Source organism: Lutra lutra, chromosome 10 (assembly GCF_902655055.1).
Source record: "Lutra lutra chromosome 10, mLutLut1.2, whole genome shotgun sequence".
NCBI classification, from domain to species: Eukaryota; Metazoa; Chordata; class Mammalia; order Carnivora; family Mustelidae; genus Lutra; species Lutra lutra.
In genome coordinates this window covers 98,344,844-98,369,692 of record NC_062287.1, presented here as the reverse complement: position 1 = coordinate 98,369,692, position 24,849 = coordinate 98,344,844, and the positions used below count along the sequence as shown (strand labels likewise).

The 24,849-nt window shown below is 40.1% G+C and overlaps 1 protein-coding gene across 2 annotated transcripts in view; it reads left to right on the top strand.

The window, feature by feature from the left end:
* The window catches only part of FNBP4 (formin binding protein 4), a 42,657-nt gene that overhangs the window by 4,764 nt on the left and 13,044 nt on the right, over positions 1-24,849 (top strand). For both annotated transcript variants that reach the window (XM_047690622.1, XM_047690621.1), the window contains exons 4-14: positions 547-733; positions 4,352-4,499; positions 4,644-4,764; positions 8,109-8,450; positions 9,369-9,579; positions 14,111-14,232; positions 15,317-15,421; positions 17,376-17,509; positions 18,491-18,678; positions 24,000-24,310; positions 24,439-24,583. In XM_047690622.1, the coding sequence (XP_047546578.1) occupies positions 547-733; positions 4,352-4,499; positions 4,644-4,764; positions 8,109-8,450; positions 9,369-9,579; positions 14,111-14,232; positions 15,317-15,421; positions 17,376-17,509; positions 18,491-18,678; positions 24,000-24,310; positions 24,439-24,583 (2,014 nt within the window). The remainder of the gene's footprint in view (positions 1-546; positions 734-4,351; positions 4,500-4,643; positions 4,765-8,108; positions 8,451-9,368; positions 9,580-14,110; positions 14,233-15,316; positions 15,422-17,375; positions 17,510-18,490; positions 18,679-23,999; positions 24,311-24,438; positions 24,584-24,849) is intronic.

Sequence of the window (24,849 nt, the reverse complement as noted above, 5' to 3'; positions counted from 1 at the left end):
ATTACAGGGTTTGAGGAACTTCTATGTAGTTGGGAGATGAGAGTTTTGATTCAAGAAGCTGAAAACTGTGTAGAACTTTTTTTTAAAAGATATTATTTATTTATTTGACACAGAGAGACAGCAGGAGAGGGAACACAGGCAGGGGGGGTGGACTTCCTACTGAACAGGGAGCCCAGCTCAGAGCTCAGTCCCAGGACCCTGGGATTATGACCTGAGCCAAAGGCAGATGCTTAACGACTGAGCCACCCAGGTGCCCCCTAGAATTTTTTTTTTTTTTAAAGATTTTATTTATTTATTTGACAGAGAGAGATCACAAGTAGATGGAGAGGCAAACAGAGAGAGAGAGAGGGAAGCAGGCTCCCTGCTGAGCAAAGAGCCTGATGCGGGACTCGATCCCAGGACCCTGAGATCATGACCTGAGCCGAAGGCAGCGGCTTAACCCACTGAGCCACCCAGGCGCCCCTAGAATTTTTTTATAGTGGTTGTCATCTCCAGTTTTCTGGTTTTGAGGTTATTAATGCATTTGTTAATGTTTTCATTCTAAAGGAGATTGATGCTATAACAGCTCCTCAGCCTGCAGCTCCTGTAGGAGCTTCTGCTCCACCTCCAACTCCACCTCGACCAGAGCCAAAGGAATCAGCAACATCTGCGCTTTCTTCTGCTACTTCAAATGGAACAGACTCAGCTCAGACTGCAGGGTGGCAATATGATACTCAGTGTTCACTAGCAGGAGGTAAGTGTGATCCTTTGGGGGTTTTTTGTTTGTTTGTTTTTGATCTTTTATTTTACTTTTTAATTTTTTTAAAGATTTCATTTATTTATTTGACAAGAGGGACCGCAAGAGAGGGGACACAAGCAGGGAGAGTGGGAGAAGGAGAAGCAGGCTTCCTGCAGAGCAAGGAGCCCAACACAGGACCCAGGGATCAGGACCTGAGCTGAAGGCAGATAATTAATGGCTGAGCTACCTGGGTGCCCCTATTTTTTATTTTTAAAATATTTGTCAATGAGAGAGTATAAGCAGGCAGTGGCAGTGGGAGAAGCAGGCTCCCTGCTCAGCAAGGAGCCTAATTCAGGACTCAGTCCCAGGACCCTGGGATCATGACCCGAGCCGAAGGCAGCCGCCTGACTGACTGAGCTTCCCAGGCATCCCTGATCCTTTGATTTTTAAAGAAATCTAAAGTGCAATTTTTAAAGGTGTTCTCGGCATTGACATTGCGAAAGATGAAAACCCCTATGCTTTAGCCCCAGACTTTAGGATTGTGGTCTTTTAAGTTCATTGTTTGTTTGTTTGTTTTTAAAGCAATGGGTTTGTGTGTGTATGTGTAAGATTTTAATTTATTTATTTGACAGATCACAAGTAGGCAGAGAGGCAGGCGTGGGGGTTGGGGGAAGCAGGCTCCCTGCAGAGCAGAGAGCCTGATGTGGTGCTCAGGACCCTGAGATCATGACCTGAGCCAAAGGCAAAGGCTTAGCCCACTGAGCCACCCAGGCGCCCCTAAATATACTGTTTAGAAGATGATAAGGAGGACTGTTTTCTCTGAGAATTACTAAGATAATAATTGTATATATACATATGTGTGTGTATGTGTATATATATATATGTGTGTGTGTGTGTGTATGTATTTTTTAAAGTTTTTATTTAAAAACTTAAAAGACACACCGAGAGAGGGAACAGAAGCAGGGGGAGTGGGAGAGGGAGAAGCAGGCTTCCCGCTGAGCAAGGATTCTAATGCAGGGCTTAATCCAGCACCCTGGGATCATGACCTGAGCTGAAGGCAGATGTTCAACTACTGAGCCACCCAGGTGCCCCAATAATTGTATATTTTGAAAAATAATTGCAAAAAAAAGATGCATTCCCATTTTTTTAAAGATTCTTTTGGGGTTCAAGATACATGTTTAGACTATCAAACTGCCTTTTTTTTTTAGAAGATTTTATTTATTTATTTGACAGATCACAAGTAGGTAGAGAGGCAGGCAGAGAAGGGGAAGCAGACTCCCCGCTGAGCAGAGAGCCCGACGTAAGGCTCTATGTGAGGACCCTGAGATCATGACGTGAGCCAAAACCAGAGGCTTAAACCACTGAAGCTGCCCAGGCGCCCCTCAAACTGCTTTTTTAAGCCATGTATGCAAAGAGGTTGTAGGAAGGAGGAGTTGGACCCCCCAGGGGACATTTGACAATGTATGAAGACATTTTTGGTTGTCACAACAGGGGGTAGGAAATTGTTAGTGCATCTAGTGGGTAAAATCTGGGGTGCTAAACACTACATAGGACTACCCCCCCCCACCACATCAAAGAACTATCCAGCCTAAATGTTAACAGTGTTAAGGTTGAGGAGCCCTGCGTTAGATTGTTAAGGCTTTAGAGCTGACTTGGGATATGAGGTCAGAATTGCGGAGAAATTTGTGCCTTTTTTTTTTTTTTTTTTTAGTTTTAAATTTTAATTCCTATATAACTAACATACAGTGTTTATTAGTTTCAGGTGTACGATAATAATTATTTAGTAATTCTTTTTTTTCCCCCCTTAATTTAGCAGTTCTGTCCATTACTCTGTGTCTATCATGATGAGTGCACTCCTTAATCCCCATTAAGTATTTCACCTATCTCCACTCCCACTTCCCTTCTGGTAATCATCAGTTTGTTCTCTATAGTTAAAAGAGTCTGTTTCTTGGTTTATTTCTCTCTCTCTCTCTCTTTTTTTTTTTTTTAACCCCGTTGCTCATTTGTTTTGTTTCTTAAATTCCACATGAGTGAAATCATACATTATTTGTCTTTGACTGACTGACTTTGCTCAGCATTATACTCTCTAGCTCTGTGTTGGGAAACGGCAAGATTTCATTCTTTTTTATGGCTGTGTAATATTCCATCGTGTATATATACCACCTTTTTTATTGATGGATTCTTGGGCTGTTTCCATAATTTGGTATTATAAATAATGCTATAAACATAGAGGTGCATATTATCCTTTTGAAATAATGTTTTTGTGTGTTTTGAATAAATACCCAGTGGTGTGATTACTAAATCATAGGGTAGCTCTATTTTTAATTTTTTGAGGAACCTCCATACTATTTCCCACAGTGGGTGCACCAGTTTACATTCCTACCAATAGTTGTAAGAGGGTTCTTTTTTCTTCACATTCTCACGAGCACCTATCCCTTTTTTTTTTTTTTTAAGATTTTATTTATTTATTTGTTTGACAGAGAGACAGCACAAGTAGGCAGAGACAGGTAGAGAGAAGGGAAGCAGGCTCCCTGCCGAGCACAGAGCCCGATGCAGGGCTCTATCCCAGGACCCTGAGATCATGACCCGAGCCACGGCAGAGGCTTAACCGCTAAGCCACCCAGGCGCCCCATATTCCTTACGGTTTTTAGTCATTCTGACGTGTGGGGTAATACCTTGTTGCAGTTTTTTTGTTTTTTATTTTGTTTTCTTTCAAGATTTTATTTATTTGATAGAGACTCAGTGAGAGAGGAAACACAAGCAGGGGGAGTGGGAGAGGGAGAAGCAGGCTTCCTGCTGAGCAAGGAGCCTGATTCGGGGCTCGATTCCAGGACCCTGGGATCATAACCTGAGCTGAAGGCAGACACTTAATGACTAAGCATCCCAGGCGTCCCTGTCTTGTTGTAGTTTTGCATTTCCCTGATGATGAGTGATGTTGAGCATCTTTTTATGTGTCAGCCATCTGTATGTCATCTTTGGAGAAATGTCTGTTCATCTCTTCTGCCCATTTTTATTTTATTTTTATTTTATTTTATTTATTTATTTAATTTTTTTTTTTTTAAAGATTTTATTTATTTATTTGACAGAGAGAGATCACAAGTAGACGGAGAGGCAGGCAGAGAGAGAGAGAGAGAGGGAAGCAGGCTTCTTGCTGAGCAGAGAGCCCGATGCGGGACTCGATCCCAGGACCCCGAGATCATGACCCGAGCCGAAGGCAGCGGCTTAACCCACTGAGCCACCCAGGCGCCCTTATTTTTATTTTTTAAAAAAGATTTATTTATTTGACAGAGATCACAAGTAGGCGGAGAGGCAGGCAGAGAGAGAGAGAGGAGGAAGCAGGCTCTCTGCTAAGCAGAGAGCCCAGTGTGGGGCTCCATCCTAGGACTCTGGGATCATGACCCAAGCCGAAGGCAGAGGCTTTAACCCACTGAGCCACCCAGGTGCCCCACTTCTGCCCGTTTTTAACTGGATTATTTGGTTTTTAGGTGTTGAGTTATGCAAGTTTTTCAGTATATTTTGGGTACTAACCCTTTATCGAATACGTCATTTGCAAATACCTTCCCCCATTCGGTAGGTTTTTTAGTTTTGTTGATTAGAAATTTGTGTTTTAAAATTTGTTTTATTTTCTTTTAGTTGGAATTGAGATGGGAGATTGGCAAGAAGTCTGGGATGAGAACACAGGATGCTATTATTATTGGAACACACAAACAAATGAAGTGACTTGGGAATTACCCCAGTATCTTGCTACCCAGGTACAGGGAATACAACATTACCAACCCAGGTAAGAATAGACTTGAAAAAGAAATTACTTAAGAAGGAAGTTAGAGTTTTATCTTTTGTTGATAACATTTGCCTTTTGTTTCTCTTGCTAAGGATATATATACATGTGTATGTGTGTGTATATATATATTTTGTTTGTTTTTAGTTCTGTAACAGGTGCTGAAGCTAATTTTGTGGTTAATACAGACGTGTATACTAAGGAGAAAAACGTTTCTGTTTCCAGTAGTAAAAGTGGACCAGTCATAGCCAAGCGAGAAGTTAAAAAGGTCAGTTTCATGACTTATTATTTGCTTATTTCTTTTTTTTTTTTTTTAAAGATTTTATTTATTTATTTGAGAGACAGAGATCACAAGTAGGCAGAGAGGCAGGCAGAGAGAGAGTGAGGGAAGCAGGCTCCCCGCTGAGCAGAGAGCCCAATGCGGGACTCGATCCCAGGACCCTGAGATCATGACCTGAGCCAAAGGCAGTGGCTTAACCCACTGAGCCACCCAGGCGCCCTATTTGCTTATTTCAAATCTAAAGAACTTGGCTTATTTTTGCACAGGTATAGACATCTTCTGTTATTATTTTACAACCAGATGTGAAAATAAATAAATGCTGATTCTTAAAGCTTTACTTAATGTTTATATTTAATATGTAGCATTTATAACAATTGTCCAGTTTAGTGGTTCTTTTGGAACTTTAGGGTACCGCCGAGGTCCATTGGGTCATTGTGAAGGATGGGGGAGCAGCAGGCAGAGCTTCAGATCTCCTTTTCCACTGCAGAATAGCTCTGTTTTGGGAACCCCACGTAGGTTTTTTGTTTTTTGGTTTTTAAAGATAAGGTGCCATAAAAATTAAAATCTATTATTAGTAAAATAAGCATTTCTATAGCCTCGTAAGACAGAGTAAGTTATATTCTGTAGTGTGTGTGTGTGTGTTGAATTTTAATTTATCTTGAATTTTAAATGATGAATTTAAATGGGGAGTATGGTAAGTATTTTCATGGGGTTCTTGACTGACTCAAGTAAGTAGAGGATGCAGCTCTTGCTCAGGGTTGTGAGTTCAAACTCCATGTTGGGTGTGGAGCCTCCTTAAAAATAAACACACACACACAAATACACACATACTTTTAGAATAATTTGGTCTTTATAATAGAAGGGACACAGACTAAATATTACCCCAATGAAGGAAATGGGCACTTTAAGTTTAATCACACGTTTCATTTTAGAATTATTTTACTTTCCTCTAAATCACCTTTCTAGTGTGCGTGTGAAGTTATGTCATACAGAAGGGTGGAGATTATCCAGTTATATGTTGAGGTGACAAAACTTTTTCTTTTTTAAAGCAGACTTACTGTTTTGCCATCGGAATTGTTTTCAGTTTTGGAGGTAGAGCAATGGGTGATAGAAAGGTGGGCAGTTTAAGGAGGGCTGGTGAGTGGTAGAGACAGGCAGTAGTATATAGAAAATCTGAAAAAGGTGAACAGAGGATGAAGACCAAAACTAAGATTCCGGAGAGGTAGCTGCCTAGCTCCCAATTTCATCATCCTGTACCAACCTATCTTTCTCTTATTTGATGTCCTGTGATCAGTTCTTCTTCTGACACAAACTGGTTTCTAGAAAGGGAATCCTTTCTGTTTTGGAGGTTACTGATCTAAATTACAGGTCTGTCTCAAGGATGTGTGGAGCAAGGGTGACCATTAATTTGTACACTTGAGGAAGTTCAAGGCAATGTGGCCTACTTCTGGAAAGACCTGGATTCTTTTTTTTCTTTTTTTTTTTTTTTTAAAGATTTTATTTATGTATTTGACAGAGATCACAAGTAGACGGAGAGGCAGGCAGAGAGAGAGAGAGAGAGAGGAAAGCAGGCTTCTTGCTGAGCAGAGAGCCCGATGTGGGACTCGATCCCAGGACCCTGAGATCATGACCTGAGCCGAAGACAGCGGCTTAACCCACTGAGCCACCCAGGCGCCCCAAGACCTGGATTCTTTTTACTCCTGATTGGGGGAAAAACCCAGCCTTGGAAGGGCCCGGATAGAGTACAGAAGGCAGATGGGCGCTGGGTTCAGGAGAAGGAACTGAAAGACTATTGTTTCACTTGTCATCTGACTCTCCTTTACTGCTCCTCTGGAAACTGACAGAGGATGGGGCTCTGGCAGGAATAGCAGGTGGTCTTGGCTTGGCCCTCTGACTAATGAGAACTGCAGACAAAGGGCCTGACAGGTAGACTGAGAGTCAGTGATTGGCAACTGACAAAACTCAGATCTTAAAAAAAAAAAAAAAAAAAAATGGGGTGCCTGGGTGGCTCAGTTGTTAGGAGTCTGCCTTCGGCTCCGGGCATGATCCCAGGGTCCTGGGATCAAACCTGGCATTGGGATCCCTGCTCAGCAGGAAGCCTGCTTCTCCCTCTGTTACTCCCCCTGCTTGTGTTCCCTTTCTCGCTGTGTCTCTGTCAAATAAATAAAATCTTTAAAAAAAATAAAAAAACCTCAGATCTGCAGCTCCTGGTGGCTCAGCGGGTTAAGCCGCTGCCTTTGGCTCAGGTCATGATCTCAGGGTCCTGGGATCGAGCCTCGCATCGGGCTCTCTGCTCAGTGGGGAGCCTGCTTCTTCCTCTCTCTGCCTGCCTCTCTGCCTACTTGTGATCTCTCTCTGTCAAATGAATAAATAAAATCTTTAAAAAAAAAAAAAATGGGGTGCCTGGGTGGCTCAGTTGTTAGGAGTCTGCCTTCGGCTCCGGGTATGATCCCAGGGTCCTGGGATCAAACGTGGCATTGGGATCCCTGCTCAGCAGGAAGCCTGCTTCTCCCTCTGTTACTCCCCCTGCTTGTGTTCCCTTTCTCGCTGTGTCTCTGTCAAATAAATAAAATCTTAAAAAAAAAACAAAAAACCTCAGATCTTATTTCATTTTAAAATTCTGCTTCTGGTAACCTGGCTTTAGACTTAAAGAATAAGGATATTTATGAATCCCACCCAGAACTAGGTTCTAGTTCAAATGCTGCTTTCTTAAAGTAACGATATTTGTATTATATTCATGTGAGGAAAATGGTACAAACATATTACTAATCTGTTGGTAGCCAGTGGCTTTTAAGACTATCCAGTAGTAGGGGTGCCTGGGTGGTTCTGTCAGTTGAGCTTCTGCCTTCAGCTCAGGTCATGATCCCAGGATCCTGGGAATGGGCCCCGCATCAGGCTCCTTGCTCTTCGGGGAGCCTGCTTCTCCCTCTCCCTTTGCCTGCCACTCCCCTGCTTGTGTGCGTGCACACTCTCTCTCTCAAATAAATAAAATCTTAAAAAAAAAAAAATCCAGTGATTGGGGGTACCTGGGTGGCTCAGTTGGTTAAGCGTCTGCCTTTGGCTCAGGTCACAATACCAGAGTTCTGGGATCGAATCCTACATCAAACTCTGCTTAGCGGGAAGTCTGCTTTTCCTACTCCATCTGCCCTTCCCCCTGCACAAGCTTTCTCTCCCTCCCTCTCTTTCTCGCTCTCTCAAATCTTAAAAGAGAATATCCAGTGATTGAAAAATAGTCAATTTTGGCATGAACAAATTGAATATATATTCAGGTGAGGGTTGTTTTTTCTTTATTTTTTTTCCTAAGATAAATGAGATTATTTTACTCTTTATAGGAAGTAAATGAAGGAATTCAGGCTCTCTCAAATAGTGAGGAGGAGAAGAAAGGGGTGGCAGCATCACTGCTTGCTCCTTTGTTGCCTGAGGGAATAAAAGAGGAAGAAGAGAGATGGAGAAGAAAAGTAATTTGTAAAGAAGCGGAACCAGTCACAGAAGTGAAAGAAACCAGTACCACAGCAGAAGAAGCAGCAACGATAGTAAAACCACAGGAGATTACATTGGACAACATGGAAGACCCGTCTCAGGAGGATCTTTGCAGTGTTGTTCAGTCTGGAGAAAGTGAGGAAGAAGAGGAACAAGATACCCTTGAGCTGGAGCTTGTTTTGGAAAGAAAAAAAGTAAGGTTTTGAAGCTTTTGTTAGATGCTTTTTCTCTCTTCTGTTGGACTCTGGGATCATTGTGCTCAGTTTACTGCCATTACTGGGATTTTGTTACCTTTACATCTAGTGATGTTTAAGCTTATACAATTAAAATTTGAACTGTGGAGTTGTAGTTCTTTTGGTTCCTGATGGTGCTTTTGATAGTTGATAGGTAATAAAAACTGATACTGCTCTGATTTAAAGATAGCTGGATATAGTGAATAATATATCTTTTATTTAGCTTCTTAACAAATGAGCATTGTAAATTCTTGGTGGTAACTTGGTTTTCACCCCATGGTTAAGGCACAGGTTGACTTCCAGTGATCACCCATGGAATTGTTCACATAGTTAAATGGGCCTTGTAAGATTAAGAGGAATCAATAATTTCATGTGCTTTCCTTTCAAGAAAGATGGTCCACAGGAAACTTTCCTGATTGAGATTGGTTTTTGCCTATTTTCTGCCCTGATTTTTCTTGGAACAGTTTCATCTACTACTTTGAATATGAAGTAAAATCTTAATGGGTGTTGTAACAGGAATATCTTCTTGAAGTTTTCTCCATTTTGAAAAATTTTGAAGCTATGGAGAGGGACAAGCTAAGTTAGACTGTATCTGTTATGTTCATATATTGGAAAATTTGTCTCAGTGGATCTCTGGGACCTATCCCATTCAAATTGATGTTTTTTTAACTACAATCATGAATAAGCATATAGTGGATACTAATAAAAAATACGAGTATAATGCTTGGCTCTGATGGAAAAGTATATTGAGAAACACTTCCTGTTCTCAAAGCATTTTAATTCTCATAATATGTGGTTATCATTCTTGATATTCACAAATGCTTATATGTTGGTAAACAGCTAATGACACTCTTAACTTTGTTGTCCTGTTCCTCTTAGGCAGAGCTACGAGCCTTGGAGGAAGGAGATGGTAGTGTGTCAGGGTCTAGTCCGTGTTCTGACATCAGCCAGCCAGCATCTCAGGATGGAATGCGTAGACTTATGTCTAAAAGGGGGAAATGGAAGATGTTTGTTCGAGCTACAAGTCCAGAATCTACCAGTCGGAGTTCCAGCAAAACTGGGCGAGAGACTCCAGAAAATGGAGAAACTGGTAATTCATGTTTTACTTTAAACTTTCAGAGTTGAAAGGTGTAGAGGGAGGGCGCCTGGGCGGCTCAGTTGTTAAGTGTCAGCCTTTGGCTTGGATCATGATCCCAGGGTCCTGGAATCGAGCTCCGGATCAGGGTTCCTGCTCAGTGGGAAGCCTGCTTTTCCCTCTCCTACTCCCCTGCTTGTGTTCCCTCTCTCGCCATCTCTCTCTCTGTCAAATAAATAAAATCTTAAAAAAAAAAAAAAAGGTACAGTGGGAAAATCCTTTCCCTTTTTTGGTTCCCTCTTAAGCAAAAAGGAGGTAACACTTAATCCTTTCATGGAAGTGCTGGAAAGGAAGCTTTCCTTTCACTTCTTTTTCTATCCGCCTCTAGTGGAGGAGTAAGAGTTAAGAGTTGCCATCCAGGGGCTCCTGGGTGGCTCAGTGGGTTAAAGCCTCTGCTTTCGGCTCAGGGGGGTCCTGGGATCGAGCCCTGCATCGGGCTCTCTGCTCAGTGGGGAGCCTGCTTCCTCCTCTCTCTCTGCCTGCTTCTCTGCCTGCTTGTGATCTCTGTCTGTCAAATAAATAAATAAAATCTTTAAAAAAAAAAAAAGAGTTGCCGTCCATTGGGTTGTAGATTCACTACTGATTGTGGGGGACTACCTCTCCCTCAAAAGAAAAGCAAGACTGATTCCACCCTTTAAAAAAAAAAAAAAAAAGATGTTATTTATTTATTTGGTGGAGAAATCGAAAGTAGGTAGAGGGGGAGGGGGAGGGGGAAGCAGACTCCCTTCTGAGCAGAGATGCCAATGTGGGACTTCATCCTAGGACCCTGAGATCATGACCTGAGCCAAAGGCAGAGGCTTAACCCACTGAGCCACCCAGGCGCCTCTGACTATGCTTTTTAAAGAAATCCTGCTGTAGTAGTCTTGATCTGTATTAAGCCCATGGGCTCTCCTTAGCTCACTGTTTACAGTTGGTAAGCGAGGCTGGCAGGGACCACCTGTGGCGAGTGCAGCCTTGTCTGTGTTCTCTCTGTATAGAAGTTGCCTAGCCTCTGGTTAGTTGTTTAGATGGATTGGTCCTTTCATGAGGACCCAGCTTATCTTTGTGCAGGGTAATGTAGAAGACACCCTGCTGTGGCTTTCCAATCTGTTACCAGACTGATATTTTGGGGCACCTGGATGGCTCAGTTGGTTAAGCGTCTGCCTTCTGCTGAGATCATGATCCCAGGGTGCTGGGATCAAGCCCCAAATGGGGCTCCCTGCTCAGTGGGGGGCCTGCTTCTCCCTTTCCCTCTCCCCGGGTTGTACTTTGTCTCTCTCACAAATAAATAAATGAAATATTAAAAAAAATAAAAATAAAACCTCTAATATCTTAATCTCCATTTGGCCTTAATTCTGTAGTGGAAAATTAGCAATAAGATTTGTGTACCAAACCTTAGTTATGTGTCCCTAACAGAAGATCCTTTATACCTATGGTTTAAAAACTACAAATAAAAAACACAGTAATAAGTAAATGCAAACAACCTTGTTTGAATTTTTCCTTTTCAATCAGCAATATAGAAGAATAGGAAGTAAGAATCTAAAAGACCCCCTTTGTCTTTTCCCTATTCTCATTCCCTACCCCTGAAGTCTATTTTCTCTGTCCTTCATCTAACTATATCCTTCCAGACCTTTCCTCTATATTCATTTTCTAGTTGTGTATGTATGTATAATGTATACATGTGCATATGTAATTTTTGCCATAGATGCGATTAACCATATGGATTGTTAGGCGACATGCTTTTTTCACTTAAAGTGTTTAAAATTATTGTTTTTAACTACTAAGTGGTAAAGATACTTTCTTTTCTTTTTTTTTTTTTAAAGATTTTATTTATTTATTTGACAGAGAGATCACAAGTAGGCAGAGAGGCAGGCAGAGAGAGAGGGGGAAGCAGGCTCCCTGCTGAGCAGAGAGCCTGATGCGGGGCTCGATCCCAGGACCCTGAGATCATGACCCGAGCCGAAGGCAGAGGCTTTAACCCACTGAGCCACCCAGGCGCCCCAAAGATATTTTCATTTAACTCTCCTTCATAGGTGGACATTGTCGTTGTGTCCATGTTTAACTCCTTAAAATAATGTTGCATTTGTATTGTCCAATAATAGCTGTAAGCCATTCAAATGTCCCAAGATGGAATGGATAAATTCTGTTGTGTTAATATTCAAACAATGAGTCATGGAACACTACATTAAAAACTAATGATGTACTATATAGTGACTAACATAACATAATAAAAAAAATTTATTTGAGAGAGCACGAACAGAATGGGTGGGCAGAGAGATGGGGAGCCTGATGTAGGGCTTGATCCCAAGAATCTGGGGTCATGACCTGCACCAAAGGCAGATGCCCAACCAGTTGACCCACCCAGGTACCCGTTCCAATATATTCTTGCTATTGAATACTAAACAGCTGTAAAATATGAACGATCTACAGTTAATATGGATCAACATGATTCTAAGAAACAGTAATGTTGAATTTAAAAAGCTACAGAAAAAAAAAAAGCTACAGGAGAATACGTAATGTTAACATTTATGTAAGTTGGAAAATAGGCAAAAACCTATCCATGATGAAACTAAAGGAAGGTACTTAACCATTGGGGTAGAGATTATTATGTCTGGTGTGGACATGATAGCAGAGGTACTGTGAACTTCAGAAGTACCAGTGATAGTCCGCCGTAATGCTGGGTTGTAGTTACTTGAGTGCTTACTTCATTCTTTATGTTTATTATAATACTTAACAATAAAAACAGTGCTGTAATAAACATTTTTGGTATATATATCTTTATGTAGATTTAGTGTCATATAGTGTAGATTCCTAGAGATACATTACTAGACTGGGACTAGGAGATTCCTAGAGATACATTGCAACGTTAAGGGGTATGTACATTTTAATTTGATAGATCCTAATTGCCTTCTAAAACATTCTAGTGTTAGGGGTGTCTGGGTGGTTATTGGTTGGGCATCTGACTTCGGATCACGTGATCTTGGGGATGGATCTCCTGGGATGGAGCCCCTCATTGGGTGTCCTGCTCAGTGTGGAGTCTGCTTCTCCCTGTCCCTCTGCCCCTCCACCTGCTCAGTGCTCTCTTTCTCTCTCAAATAAAATCTTAGAAATATGTATATATTGTAGTCTTAGAGTTCTTGTGGTGGTATCAGTTGTTTTTTGTTTGTTTGTTTGTTTTAAGATTTTTTTAATTTATTTTATTTGACAGAGATCACAAGTAGGCAGAGAGGCAGCAGAGAGAGAGAGGGGGAAGCAGGCTCCCTGCTGAGCAGAGAGCCTGATGTGGGGCTCGATCCCAGGACCCTGAGATCATGACCTGAGCCGAAGGCAGAGGCTTAACCCAGTGAGCCACCCAGGCGCCTCGGTGGTATCAGTTGTTAAATTCTTATACCTACCACCAAATGTAAGGTGTCTAATGAATTATATACTAATAAGTGGGAGAAGTTGGTTTCAGTTTGAAAATGCAGGAATATTAGTGATAAAGAACAAGGCCATTATATGATGAGGTTATGTACTTAGGATAAACTTTTAGGCTGATAAAAGCTGTTGAAGGTGATATTAAAAGTCACATTACTTCTTCAGATCAAGGATTAATCAGAGTCAAGAAAAACCTTAAATTTGGTTATTTTTCTTAAAAAATGACTGATAGACTCATGACAGACTGATTTACATTGTATATGTGGATTAGTTTGGTAAGTGGTAAGCAAACACCCAGAGTTCATATCTGTTACTCCATTTAAGTTGATGGTAAGTCTCTTCCTATTGAAGATTCCCACTAAAAGACATCACCAACCAGAAGAGTAGGTGGGTCCAATAAAGGTTGTCCGCAGGTCTTAACCAGTTCAGAAATAAGATTATTAGGTAGTTTAAAATTAATATTCCTCTGATTTTGAAAGCCTTTTTTTCAAAACCCAATTCATAAAGAATCTTTATATATCCTAGGTTTGATATGTAGCCTTTAAAAGTAATTAAAGCAGTGATATTCTGGAATAGAAGATTAGAAAAAGTAAACAGATAAAGGAGAAAGGAGAAGCAGAGATTAATGTAAGGCTAATGTAAACAGGCTAATGTAAACGAATTGTTATTTATAGACTTTAAGAAAGGTGATTATAGGGGTGCCTGGGTGGCTCAGTGGGTTAAGCCTCTGCCTTCGGCTCAGGTCATGATCTCAGGGTCCTGGGATCGAACCCCACATCGGGCTCTCTGCTCAGCAGGGAGCCTGCCCTCCCCGCCCCCCACCGCCTGCCTTGCCTCACTGCCTACTTGTGATCTTTCTCTATCAAATAAATTAATAAAAATCTTAAAAAAAAAGAGGTGATTATAAAGGATAAAGTTTTTTGGTTTTATAAAGACAGTAGGTAGATAAATCATTAGGTTTTCTTTAATAAGGAAAACAGGCAAAGGAAAAAGTAACTTTTTACAGATACTTCTGCTACAGGGATAAGAAAATATATATGGGATACTATGTTAGTATCGGTCCTTTAATTTCACATGGTTTCTTTTGTAGTAACTGGTGCTGACACTTCAGAAAAAACAGATGAGAATTCAGACAAAGAGATGGAAGTAGAAGAATCTCCAGAAAAGATAAAAGCACAAACAGCGCCTAAAGAAGAAGAACAGGATTTGAAAGTATGTATATTACTTAATATGGTCTGACATACAATTTTTTTTAAAGATTTTATTTATTTATTTGAGAGAGAGAGAAAAAGAGAGAACATGAGAAGGGGGAGGGTCAAAGGGAGAAACAGACTCCCTGCCTAGCAGGGAGCCAGACGCAGGACTCGATCCTGGAACTCCAGGATCATGACCTGAGCTGAAGGCAGTCGCTCAACCAACTGAGCTACCCCGTTGCCCCTTAACAAATATTTTAAAATTGGGCAACCATTAAAGTACATCCTTTATTAGCAAGTACAGTGATCTTTATCTCCACATATAAATCATTTATGGTGGCGGAAATGTCATATTTCAGGGTGAAATACTGAATTATAAGACAGACTTGTTGCAGAGAAATTATCTATAATTCTAAATGCTTTAATTGCTTTCTTAAAAGTTAAGCCTTCATTTGAAAGCAATAATAGCTTATCAAATATAGGCTTTTCTAGTTGGGAAGAATTGAAGAGCCTAAAAGTCACAAATTTAATTCCTGTGTGAACTACTTGGCCTTACACAAAGGCAAATTTGGTTCCAGTTTTATTTGAAGCCTCATGTTATGAGAATTGGACCACGTAAGTATGAGGCTTTTAAAGGTTGATATGTTGGAAAAGCTATTTAGCACATTCTTTTGACCTGAAAGAATTTATCCAGTCACTGACTAGTGTAAGACCATGTGAAAGGGACTGGGAGAATTAATTTTGTTCAGTGTGTAGGTAGTAAAAGAGTTAGTAATGCATAAATGATAGTTTGGACACTGTTGGGAGTTGTATCATTTAACATCTATTTATACCTGCGGAATCCTGAGTTGTCTCAGAGTATGTATACATTTAATTTCTCTAGACTTGTCATTATTTATTGCTTGTTATGTGAATTAGTTTACTTAAATTAGAATCTTGTTTTCTCTACTTAACTTATTTAGATGCAGCTGTTTAAGAAGGGCTGTTTCTAGGCAGACCCTTTTTCTTAAATCATATTTAAGAAAATGAAAGATTTTACATAATACAGAAAATACTGCTGATTCAAATTTATTTCTTCCTTTTTTTCATTTCTTGCATTGCAGTTTCAGATTGGAGAACTGGCAAATACCCTGACAAGTAAATTTGAATTCCTAGGCATTAATAGACAGTCCATCTCCAACTTTCATGTGCTGCTTCTACAGACTGAGGTAATTTAGCCATTTTTGGTTCCAGTTGGTCATGGTTGGTCATTGATTAAAATGCTGTATGTGTGAAGCATTTGTTTTACTTGTTTTATTTTATATTTTTAAAAATTTTATTTATTAGAGACCACAAATGGGGGGGTGCAGAGGGAGAAGCAGACTCCCCGCTGACAGGGAGCCCAACTTTGGACTCAATCCCAGGACCCTGGGATCATGGCCTAAGCCGAAGGCAGATGCTTAACCAACTGAGCCACTCAGGTCCCCTGTCTGTCTTGTTTTAATCCTAAACTTAAAAAAAATTTTGTCTTAAACTGTCTCTCGGGCACCTGGGTGGCTCAGTGGGTTAAGCCGCTGCCTTCGGCTCAGGTCATGATCTCAGGGTCCTGGGATCGAGGCCCGCGTTGGGCTCTCTGCTCGGCAGGGAGCCTGCTTCCCTCTCTCTCTTTCTCTGCCTGCCTCTCCATCTGCTTGTGATCTCTCTCTGTCAAATAAATAAATAAAATCTTTAAAAAAAAAAAAAAAACTGTCTCTCTTGAAGCTTGCAGTCTTTTTTTTTTTTTTTTTTTAGATTTTATTTATTTATTTGACAGATCACAAGTAGGCAGAGAGGCAGGCAGAGAGAGAAGGTGAAGCAGGCTCCCCGCTGAGCAGATAACCCAATGTGGGGCTTGATCCTAGGACCCTGAGATCATGACCTGAGCTGAAGGCAGAAGCTTAACCCCCTGAGCCACCAAGGTGCCCCATAAATTAAAATTTTTAACATTGGTGCATATTTGAACCACCAACCCAGGAAATAAAACTGTTTATTAGATAAAGCAAAACATAATTATGGAGGTAAATACTGAGATTTTATGTGTGTTGATACCACCTTCAATAGGCGTATATTTTATTTAAAAAAATGTTTGGGCGGGGGACTATCTGAGTGGCTCAGTCAGTTAAGCATCCAACTCCTGAGTTTGGCTCAGGTCATGATCTCACGGTGGTGAGATTGAGCCCCACATTGGGCTCAGTGTTCAGCATCGACTCTGCCTGTCTCTCTCTTCCCCCACTTGTTCTCTCTCTCTCTCTCTCTAATAAATAAATAAATAAATAAGCTTAAAAAAAATTTTTTTTTAAAGATGTAAGCTCTCTGCCCATTGTGGGGCTGGAACTCAAGGCCTTGAGATCAAGAGTTCCATGCTCCACTGGCTGTGAATGGGCATATATTTTAATATAGACCCGTTTTCTGACAAAATTATATTAATAGGGATCAAATGAGACCATGTCATGTTGAAAGACTTTGTACGTGCTACGAGATTATAAATCTGTTAAGAAGAAAAGTTCTGGGGGTGGCTGGGTGGCTTAGTTGGTTGGGTGTCTGCCTTTGGTTCTGGGATCAAGTTCCGTATTGGGCTCCCTGTTCAGTGGGAATTCTGTTCTCTTTGCGGCTCCCCTTGCTCGTGGTTGCCCGCTCTCTCTTCCTCAAGTAAATGAATAAAATCTTAAAAAAAAAAAAAGTTCTGAGTCCTGTTTGTCACCTGCATAGTTTACAGTATGGCAGGTTATGATTTAGTAAGGAAGTTCTCCTGTAGGAATCTGACTTCCCTAAGGACTGAACTTTTGTTTTTGATGAAGAACATTACTGAACTATCTACCAAACAAAGGTAAAATTGCTAAGGAATTTTACTGTCCAAAGGGGGAAATAAAACTGCTACTTGTTTTCAGGTCCTGGAGAGCTGGCAGTGTAGAAAGTACTGGAGTACTGGAGTCCAGTCTCATTTTTCAGAACTCTGCAGAGCGAACAAGATTTTTTATGAAACTAAGATGGTTTGTTTTTTGTTTTTGTCTCTGTTTCTTGGTGTACTCTCTTTTTTGTGAGAGTATAGGAATACAGTCATGGACCAGAAAACATGTTCCTTTTACTGCTGCTTCTTGACGTAACAAGAAGTCTTTAACTTATTTCTCTATTTGTTGATTCTAGACTCGGATTGCAGACTGGAGGGAAGGGGCTCTTAATGGAAATTACCTTAAACGAAAACTTCAGGATGCAGCAGAACAACTAAAACAGTATGAAATAAACGCCACTCCTAAAGGCTGGTCCTGCCACTGGGACAGGTACGCACTCTTCTCCCCTTTTCACCTTTCACCTTTGACATCTCAGACATGATTTGTGATCACCACCACCTGACGACATGACAGCCTGTCTGGAGACTGAGAGCAGCTGCGGTTAGCGGTGCTGGGCAGGCAAAGCACCGCAAGCACTTACAGAGTCTGGGCCAGCCACACGGAGAAACAAAAAGCAATGTTTAAAGTGTTCCATGTAACGGATTTTTTCCCAAGATGGACAAAGCTGGTTTTTACTCTCCAGAGTGTTGTTGCACGGAGTAGGGCGGGCTTGGGGGTTAAGCGCATGCGAGAGCTCTGTGCGCTTTACAGGACCTCTGGAAGCAACTACTCCTGATTAACCTCGGTGAAGTTAAGGAAAGCTTCGTGCCTGAAGATGTGAATGAAGAACAAGATTACTATCTTCTGCCAGCAGGTCAGATGAAAATATTTCTTTTTATATTTGGCTTTTCTTGATTTTTTTTTCGTTATTTGAAATCTTTGCTCTTTTATTTTTCAGCTCCCAGATCCTCTCCCTCTCTTTAGCTTTCACTGTGTTTGATATCAAGAGTATGAAATGTGAATTCCACGGTCCAAGAGGGGAAGAGTCACCTTTCGCAAACTTCGTTGTTCTCTTCTTTGGAAGGGAAATTAGTGTTCTAGGATATTGAGTCCCTTCGTTAATGCAACTTGAAAGCCTGTTAAGCATTGGCAAAAAAAAAAAAAGTGTGAGAGGTGTTTTCTAAGTCATCTGTTGGAATGAGAGGGCTCAGGGCTGTATTCACAGAGCTGCTGGCAGTGCAAATAGCTTTGAATTATCGTTGGTTCTTCATTCTCCGTTGTCAAAGCTCTTTGTTGCCTTTGTGAATAGCAGTCCATTAAGAAGAGGTTCGTCCCTGTGAGAGCAGACTGCTGTCCTGGGACAGGACCAAATGGAAGTGTCTTTGTAGGAGAATGGGTCTTAAAACATGTGTTTTCTTTCTTGTAATTTAGGGATCATAGACGATATTTCTATGTAAACGAACAGTCGGGCGAGTCTCAGTGGGAGTTTCCAGATGGTGAGGAGGAGGAGGAAGAGAGCCAAGCACAAGAAAGTAGAGACGAGACTCTTCCTAAACAGACTTCGAAAGACAAAACTGGCACTGAATCAAATTCTGCAGAATCATCTGAGAATTCCACAGGTGGGACAATTTACCCTATACTAATTTGGAGAGAAATAACTTTGGGGGGAAAAAAATGACTTGTGTTAGTTGATTCCATAAAAGAAGGAAATAAATCAAGAGTTTCTATTAAAAAATAGTGACTTGACTTAAAATTACAAGTTAATTCTGAAGAAAACTAAGGCAGTGACTACTTGGAAATCAGCATACTATTAATTTCAGACTTTATTAAAATGTGAAATGATGAGCCAAAATATTTTGATTTTAAGAATGTCTTAGGGGCACCTGGGTGGCTCAGTCATTAAACATCTGTCTTTGGCTCAGGTCCTGATCCCCGGGTCCTGGGATCGAGCCCCTCATCAGGCTCCCTGCTCAGCAGGAAGCCTGCTTCTCCCTCTCCCACTTCCCCTGCTTGTGTTCCCTCTCTCAGTATCAAATAAATAAAATATTTTTTAAAAAAAGTGTCCCATAGGTGCTCCCTTCTACTTTTTAGATGGGATGCTTCCTGATTCTCGCATCATTTAATAAAGTGAATCAGATCTTAACAACAACAACGAAAAATTGTCCCATGTCCACAGACAAAGCTGTGTATCCAGTAACAGGAATGCAAATTAATGTTAAGGAACTAGTAGTTGAAATGTCAATATCTACGTGGAGGTGATAATGGGGTTTTTGTTCTGCCGTTCTACAGAAAGCTTAGTCTGTTGGTACTGTAGCCTCATTTTTCCACTCCAGTCGTCCCGTATGGTTGCTAAAATGTTTTGACGAAATGGTATGAAACTATGACCATTGTTTCAGATAAGCGAAATAATTGATGGGGTGCAAATTGCCAACAGTATTATAGTATAAAACAATCAGGATGGCTCTGAACCCATTTAAAGTTTTCATAGAGGTCTTAACGTTTGTTGTATACATTTAAAAAATGGCTTTCATAGCTCCTTAGTTCTCTGAGAATCTTGAGAGCACTAAAGAGAAGTGGCTTGATTTCTGCATTATGGAAGAAGATGCGTTTTTTTTCTTTTTTAACTTTCCCTCTGAATCCACTGTTCTTAAAATAACAAAAATAAGTGAATAGTGAAACATAGTACTATGATTAGCAACCATTTTGATCTGAAAAACTGGTAGCTGTTTATTAAAATAATAGCAAATAAAGCAGGAGTCTATGGTTTGGCTTTTAAAAGAATAAACCTTTTGCATGTAAAGGTTTAATAATAAAGACATGGAATTTGTTGGTAACTTAGGGAGTGAAGAGCTGAATTTTTTTGTCCTCTGCTTATCAAAAATGATACTTTATTTATTTAAGATTTTATTTATTTGTTTATTTGATAGAGCAAGAGAGGGAACACAAGCAGGAGAAGTGGGAGAGGGAGAAGCAGGCTTCTTGCCAAGCAAGGAACGTGATGGGGGCTCGATCTCAGGACCCTGGGATCATGACTAGAGCTGAAGGTAGACGCTTAATGACTGAGCCACCCAGGCACCCCTTATTTATTTATTTATTTATTTATTTATTTATAAAGATTTTATTTATTTATTTGACAGAGAGATCACAAGCAGGCAGAGAGGCAGGCAGAGAGAGAGGAGGAAGCAGGCTCCCTGCTGAGCAGAGAGCCCGATGCGGGGCTCGATCCCAGGACTCTGAGATCATGACCTGAGCCGAAGGCAGCGGCTTAACCCACTGAGTCACCCAGGCGCCCCTACTTATTTATTTTTTAAACATATTTTATTTCTTTGAGAGAGAGCGAGAGAGAGCGAGAGAGGGACTACAAGCAGGCGGAGTGGGAGAGGGAGAAGCTGACTTCCTATGGGAGCCCCAATGTGGGGCTCAATCCCAGGACACTGAGATCATAACCCAAGCCAAAGGCAGATGCTTAGTGACTGAGCCACCCTGGCCCCCGATACTTTTGTATTTATTTGGCTCCCTGATCCCAAACAGAAAGTTCTGATAATGTACCAAATGAAAGTGGTTGTGTTACCAAATGGTTTTGTTCATTTCTTAAATAGCCTAGGGATAATTATCAGATCACTGACTAAAAAGCCACATTTGGCTACAGTGCTAATTTTGCACATAGCAAAGGGTATTTTGATTTTACTTCGTATTTCAGAAATATATTTTCTCAAGTTAGAGTATTTTACTAACATTCTCACCAAGAGATTTTCTTTTGATTTTTTTTTTTTCCCCTTCTTTCAGTAGCAAAGATAGCTATGTCTCATAAGTTGGTTTTATCACTTGTTTGCTTTTTAGTAGTTAGTGAACTGAAGAGGCTTGATGTAGTTCTGGGAAGAAGACTACTCCTGAGCACTGTCTGATGTCCCTTGTATGTTGCAGAGCTGAATATTCCAGGATTACTAATTCTTTAAGTGTTCTCTGAACACCTTAGACTTAAAAGTTATTTTTTCCTTTTGTTGATGACAAACATAGTTGGGTACCATGTGGTAAAGGGAAGACTTGGAGACATTCCTGTCTGATTAAAACAAAACTAATTATGCTGTAGGAAAAAGCCACTGATAATCCTGCTTATATTCTTAAGCCTCTTTAATGAGAGCCACTAAAACTTTGATAAACTTGATTTAAATAAAACCCAAATCTTACACTAAGGTCTTTGGGATTTGAGAGTATTTCTGATTACTAGTTTAAGCATATAAAGAAGGTTTGTTTAATATATTCTGTTTGTCATTGTCATCTCAGCAGTGGTTAAAACCATCTTTTAAGAGAAGAAAAATTACATTGTGCAGAGCAAGGAAGTTTCCAAGTTCTGTTCATTTTTTAATCCTTGTTCATTGTTCAAATTTAACATCTTGTCTCTAAAGACAAGTGATGTCTAAAATGTTTGTCATTTATGTTAAATTTAGCTGCTTTTCAGAAGTCCGTGGATCTGTTTTTTTTTTTGTATAACTTCTTGCTTTAAATTGTTAAACTCTCCTCTTGGTTCAAAATACTAAGCAAAAGTTTTCTTTGGAGCAATACAGGAAAACAGTAAAGGAAGCCTGCCTTCAAATAAAAACAAAGATGCATAGGAAAAAGTTGTTGAAGAGCTCAAAATTTGTGTCTCCACACTATTTTAAGCCTGTAGTTTTCAAATTTATTAGTGTATAATAAAAGCTGTGTTTACCTTTAATCTCTCCTTGAACTTTAGACTTAAATGTTACCTTAAATGGCAAAATATACCAACTGGGTTATATTTAGAAATGAAGAGAAGCAATATGCAATAGAACATCCCTGGATATTCAAATGGATATTTCTTAAGTTTTTTGTGTCTAAGCTAAAGGAGATAATTATCAGTATTAACATACAGCTTTTGTGTTTTGAGCAACTTAATATGGGATTCAGATATTAACCAGAAATGCTTCTTGTTTGCTGCTAAATTTATCAAGTCTAGTTTATCGCATATTTACACAAAGTTTAATTCTGGTTGGCTTTGCTGGAGGTTGTAAACCACATTATTAAATTTGAACCTGTATTTCCTTGAGTTGCTTTGTATAGCAGCACATTATCATCATAAGCATATCTATATCGTATTACGCTTTTAGATGAGAGTGTAAAATTTGACTTGCTGATTTATCTACCAGATGTTGAAAATTTAGAAGTTTGCTAAGTTATTAATTCTCAGTATTTATTTTCTTGGGTTCTGATGTGATCTTGATATTCTGTTATTATGTAATATAGTAGACTGCTTGGTCATACCTGGACTTTATTCATCTAAAAGTTAGTGTGTAAATTCATATTAGATATGACCAAATATAAAAGTCAGGTGAGGCGGTTGAAGTCTTTTAGCTGGAAAACTGCATTCTTGTTTTCTGGTGACTGTTTTTTCAGCACTCTTTTCCTTTAATCAACTTCTCAAAATAATTACAGTGAATTTTGTGAATCATCCTCTTAAAGTCTTTTACAAAAATATATTACATATCTGCTCCATAAAAACTAAAGCTGTCCTAAAAGCCAAATGGTTTATGGTGGCTTTGGTTTTACCTTGTTGAGAACCAGTGTGGTGTCTTTTGGGGCAACCAAGGTAAAGGGTTGTATCCTTGTTGAGAGACTTTGGTAATAGCACCCTTATTTAATCCACCACTTTTGACCATGAAATTTAACAGGTGATTACATTTGGATCTCTTCTCCGTGAGAAGTGAGATTTATCTAGCTGTGATTTCTAAAGCTCTTAGACCTCTGTCATTTCACCAGGACTTCTTGGTAAAATAGCACTAGACTAGGAGTCAGACCTGGCCACTGAGAGCTGTATGATCTTAGGCAAGTCATTTTCCTCCTGGGTTTCATTACCTTTGAAATGAGAGAGTTGAACTAGATGGTTTCTCATGTCTCTTCTACTCCTAAATTCTATGATTTTTAGGGAGAAAATTCCCTTCAGCATTCCTGGGATATATATCTAATAGTCCCATATATTGTGAAACTTCCCTATTGACGATAAAGAGGGATGGGGAAGGCTACAAGTAAGTATATCCTCCTATTTTCTTTAACCCTTAAAGCTTTTCCCAGGAGAGAAAGGAAAAGAATTAACTGGCTTTTGCAGAATTTGAGAACTGATTCTGCAGCTTTTTACTTATAATTTCTTTTTAACTCAGACTCCAGCATCAATTTCACATCCTCTGGGTCTTCAAACACCTTTTTCATGTGTGCCTTCATTATCATGTACCTTGAAGATTTGTTGTTCTAAATTTCCCTTTTCTCATTACAAAAAAATTGCCCTTCTTGATTTGTGTTGCTGTGATTCAGCAAGTGTAACTCATTAAAAGGTGCAAAGGAATGATAAAGTTGACAAGAAAGAGCACCTTGCAAATGGATTTTTAAAATCTAGTAACTCAAATTAATTAAAAAAAGTAGAATTCAGAACAGGTGCTTTGAATGAGTGCTTCTCTGGGTCATTCCCAATCAGTCATCTAGCTCACTTAAAAATAAAATAACATGGAATCAGTATTACAAATGCACATTATTCATTCCCCTTTTTGTTTTTGAAGTTAAAAAGACCCAGAGTTTTGCCTTCTAGTTGTGTATGTTGAAACTATGAATGTTTGAAATAAGAAACATCAGGTTCAGATGACCAGATTTCTCACTGAGTTGATGTGGTGTGCTTCATTTATTCATCCATAAATCTGGACCCAAAGAACAAAACTAGTATATAATATAGCTGGGGCAAATACTATGAGGTGCATAAATACATTTTTCCATGGTAGTCATTTTTGAACTGAATTGTTTAATATTTCAGTGACCTCAGTGTAGAGTAGATGCCTGGGGGTCTGATTTTGTCTCACTAGTCACTTGAACATTGGTGCGAATGTAAGCCACAGAGTTTTTGTCTTGCCTTTGCCCTGACTCCTGTTTGTTTTTGTAGGTTCTCTTTGTAAAGAGTCCTTTTCTGGCCAAGTTTCTTCTTCATCACTCATGCCACTTACCCCATTCTGGACCCTCCTTCAGTCAAATGTGCCTGTGCTTCAACCTCCATTACCTTTGGAAATGCCACCACCTCCACCTCCGCCCCCAGAATCCCCTCCTCCCCCTCCCCCGCCCCCTCCTCCTGTAGAAGATGGTGAGATCCAGGAGGTAGAGATGGAGGATGAGGGAAGTGAGGAGCCTCCTGCCCCAGGAACAGAGGAGGATACTCCATTGAAACCTTCAACACAAACCACAGTTGTAACTAGCCAGGTGAGAAATACTGTTTGGCATTCTGAAGAGTTTCTGGGGACTGGGGTATGATTTGACACCATGTTTTGTTTTAGAAGAGGATGTTTAATCAGGACTTTGAGCCACTAACTAGATTCTCTTTGTTTCAGAGTTCAGTTGACTCTGCTGTCTCTAGTTCGCCTTCCACTAAAGCAGTAAAAAGAAAAGCTACAGAAATTAGTACTGCAGTAGTTCAGAGATCAGCTACCATCGGTAGTTCTCCAGTACTCTACAGCCAGTCAGCTATAGCTGCAGGTAAACCTTGTGATTAAAATGTTTTCCTCGGGGCGCCTGGGTGGCTCAGTGGGTTAAAGCCTCTGCCTTCGGCTCAGGTCATGATCCCAGGGTCCTGGGATCGAGCCCCACATCGGGCTCTCTGCTCCGCACGGGACCTGCTTCCTCCTCTCTCTCTCTGCCTGCCTCTCTGCCTACTTGTGATCTCTCTCTGTCAAATAAATAAATAAAATCTTAAAAAAAATAAAATAAAATGTTTTCCTCAATGTCTTATATCTTTGTTTTCA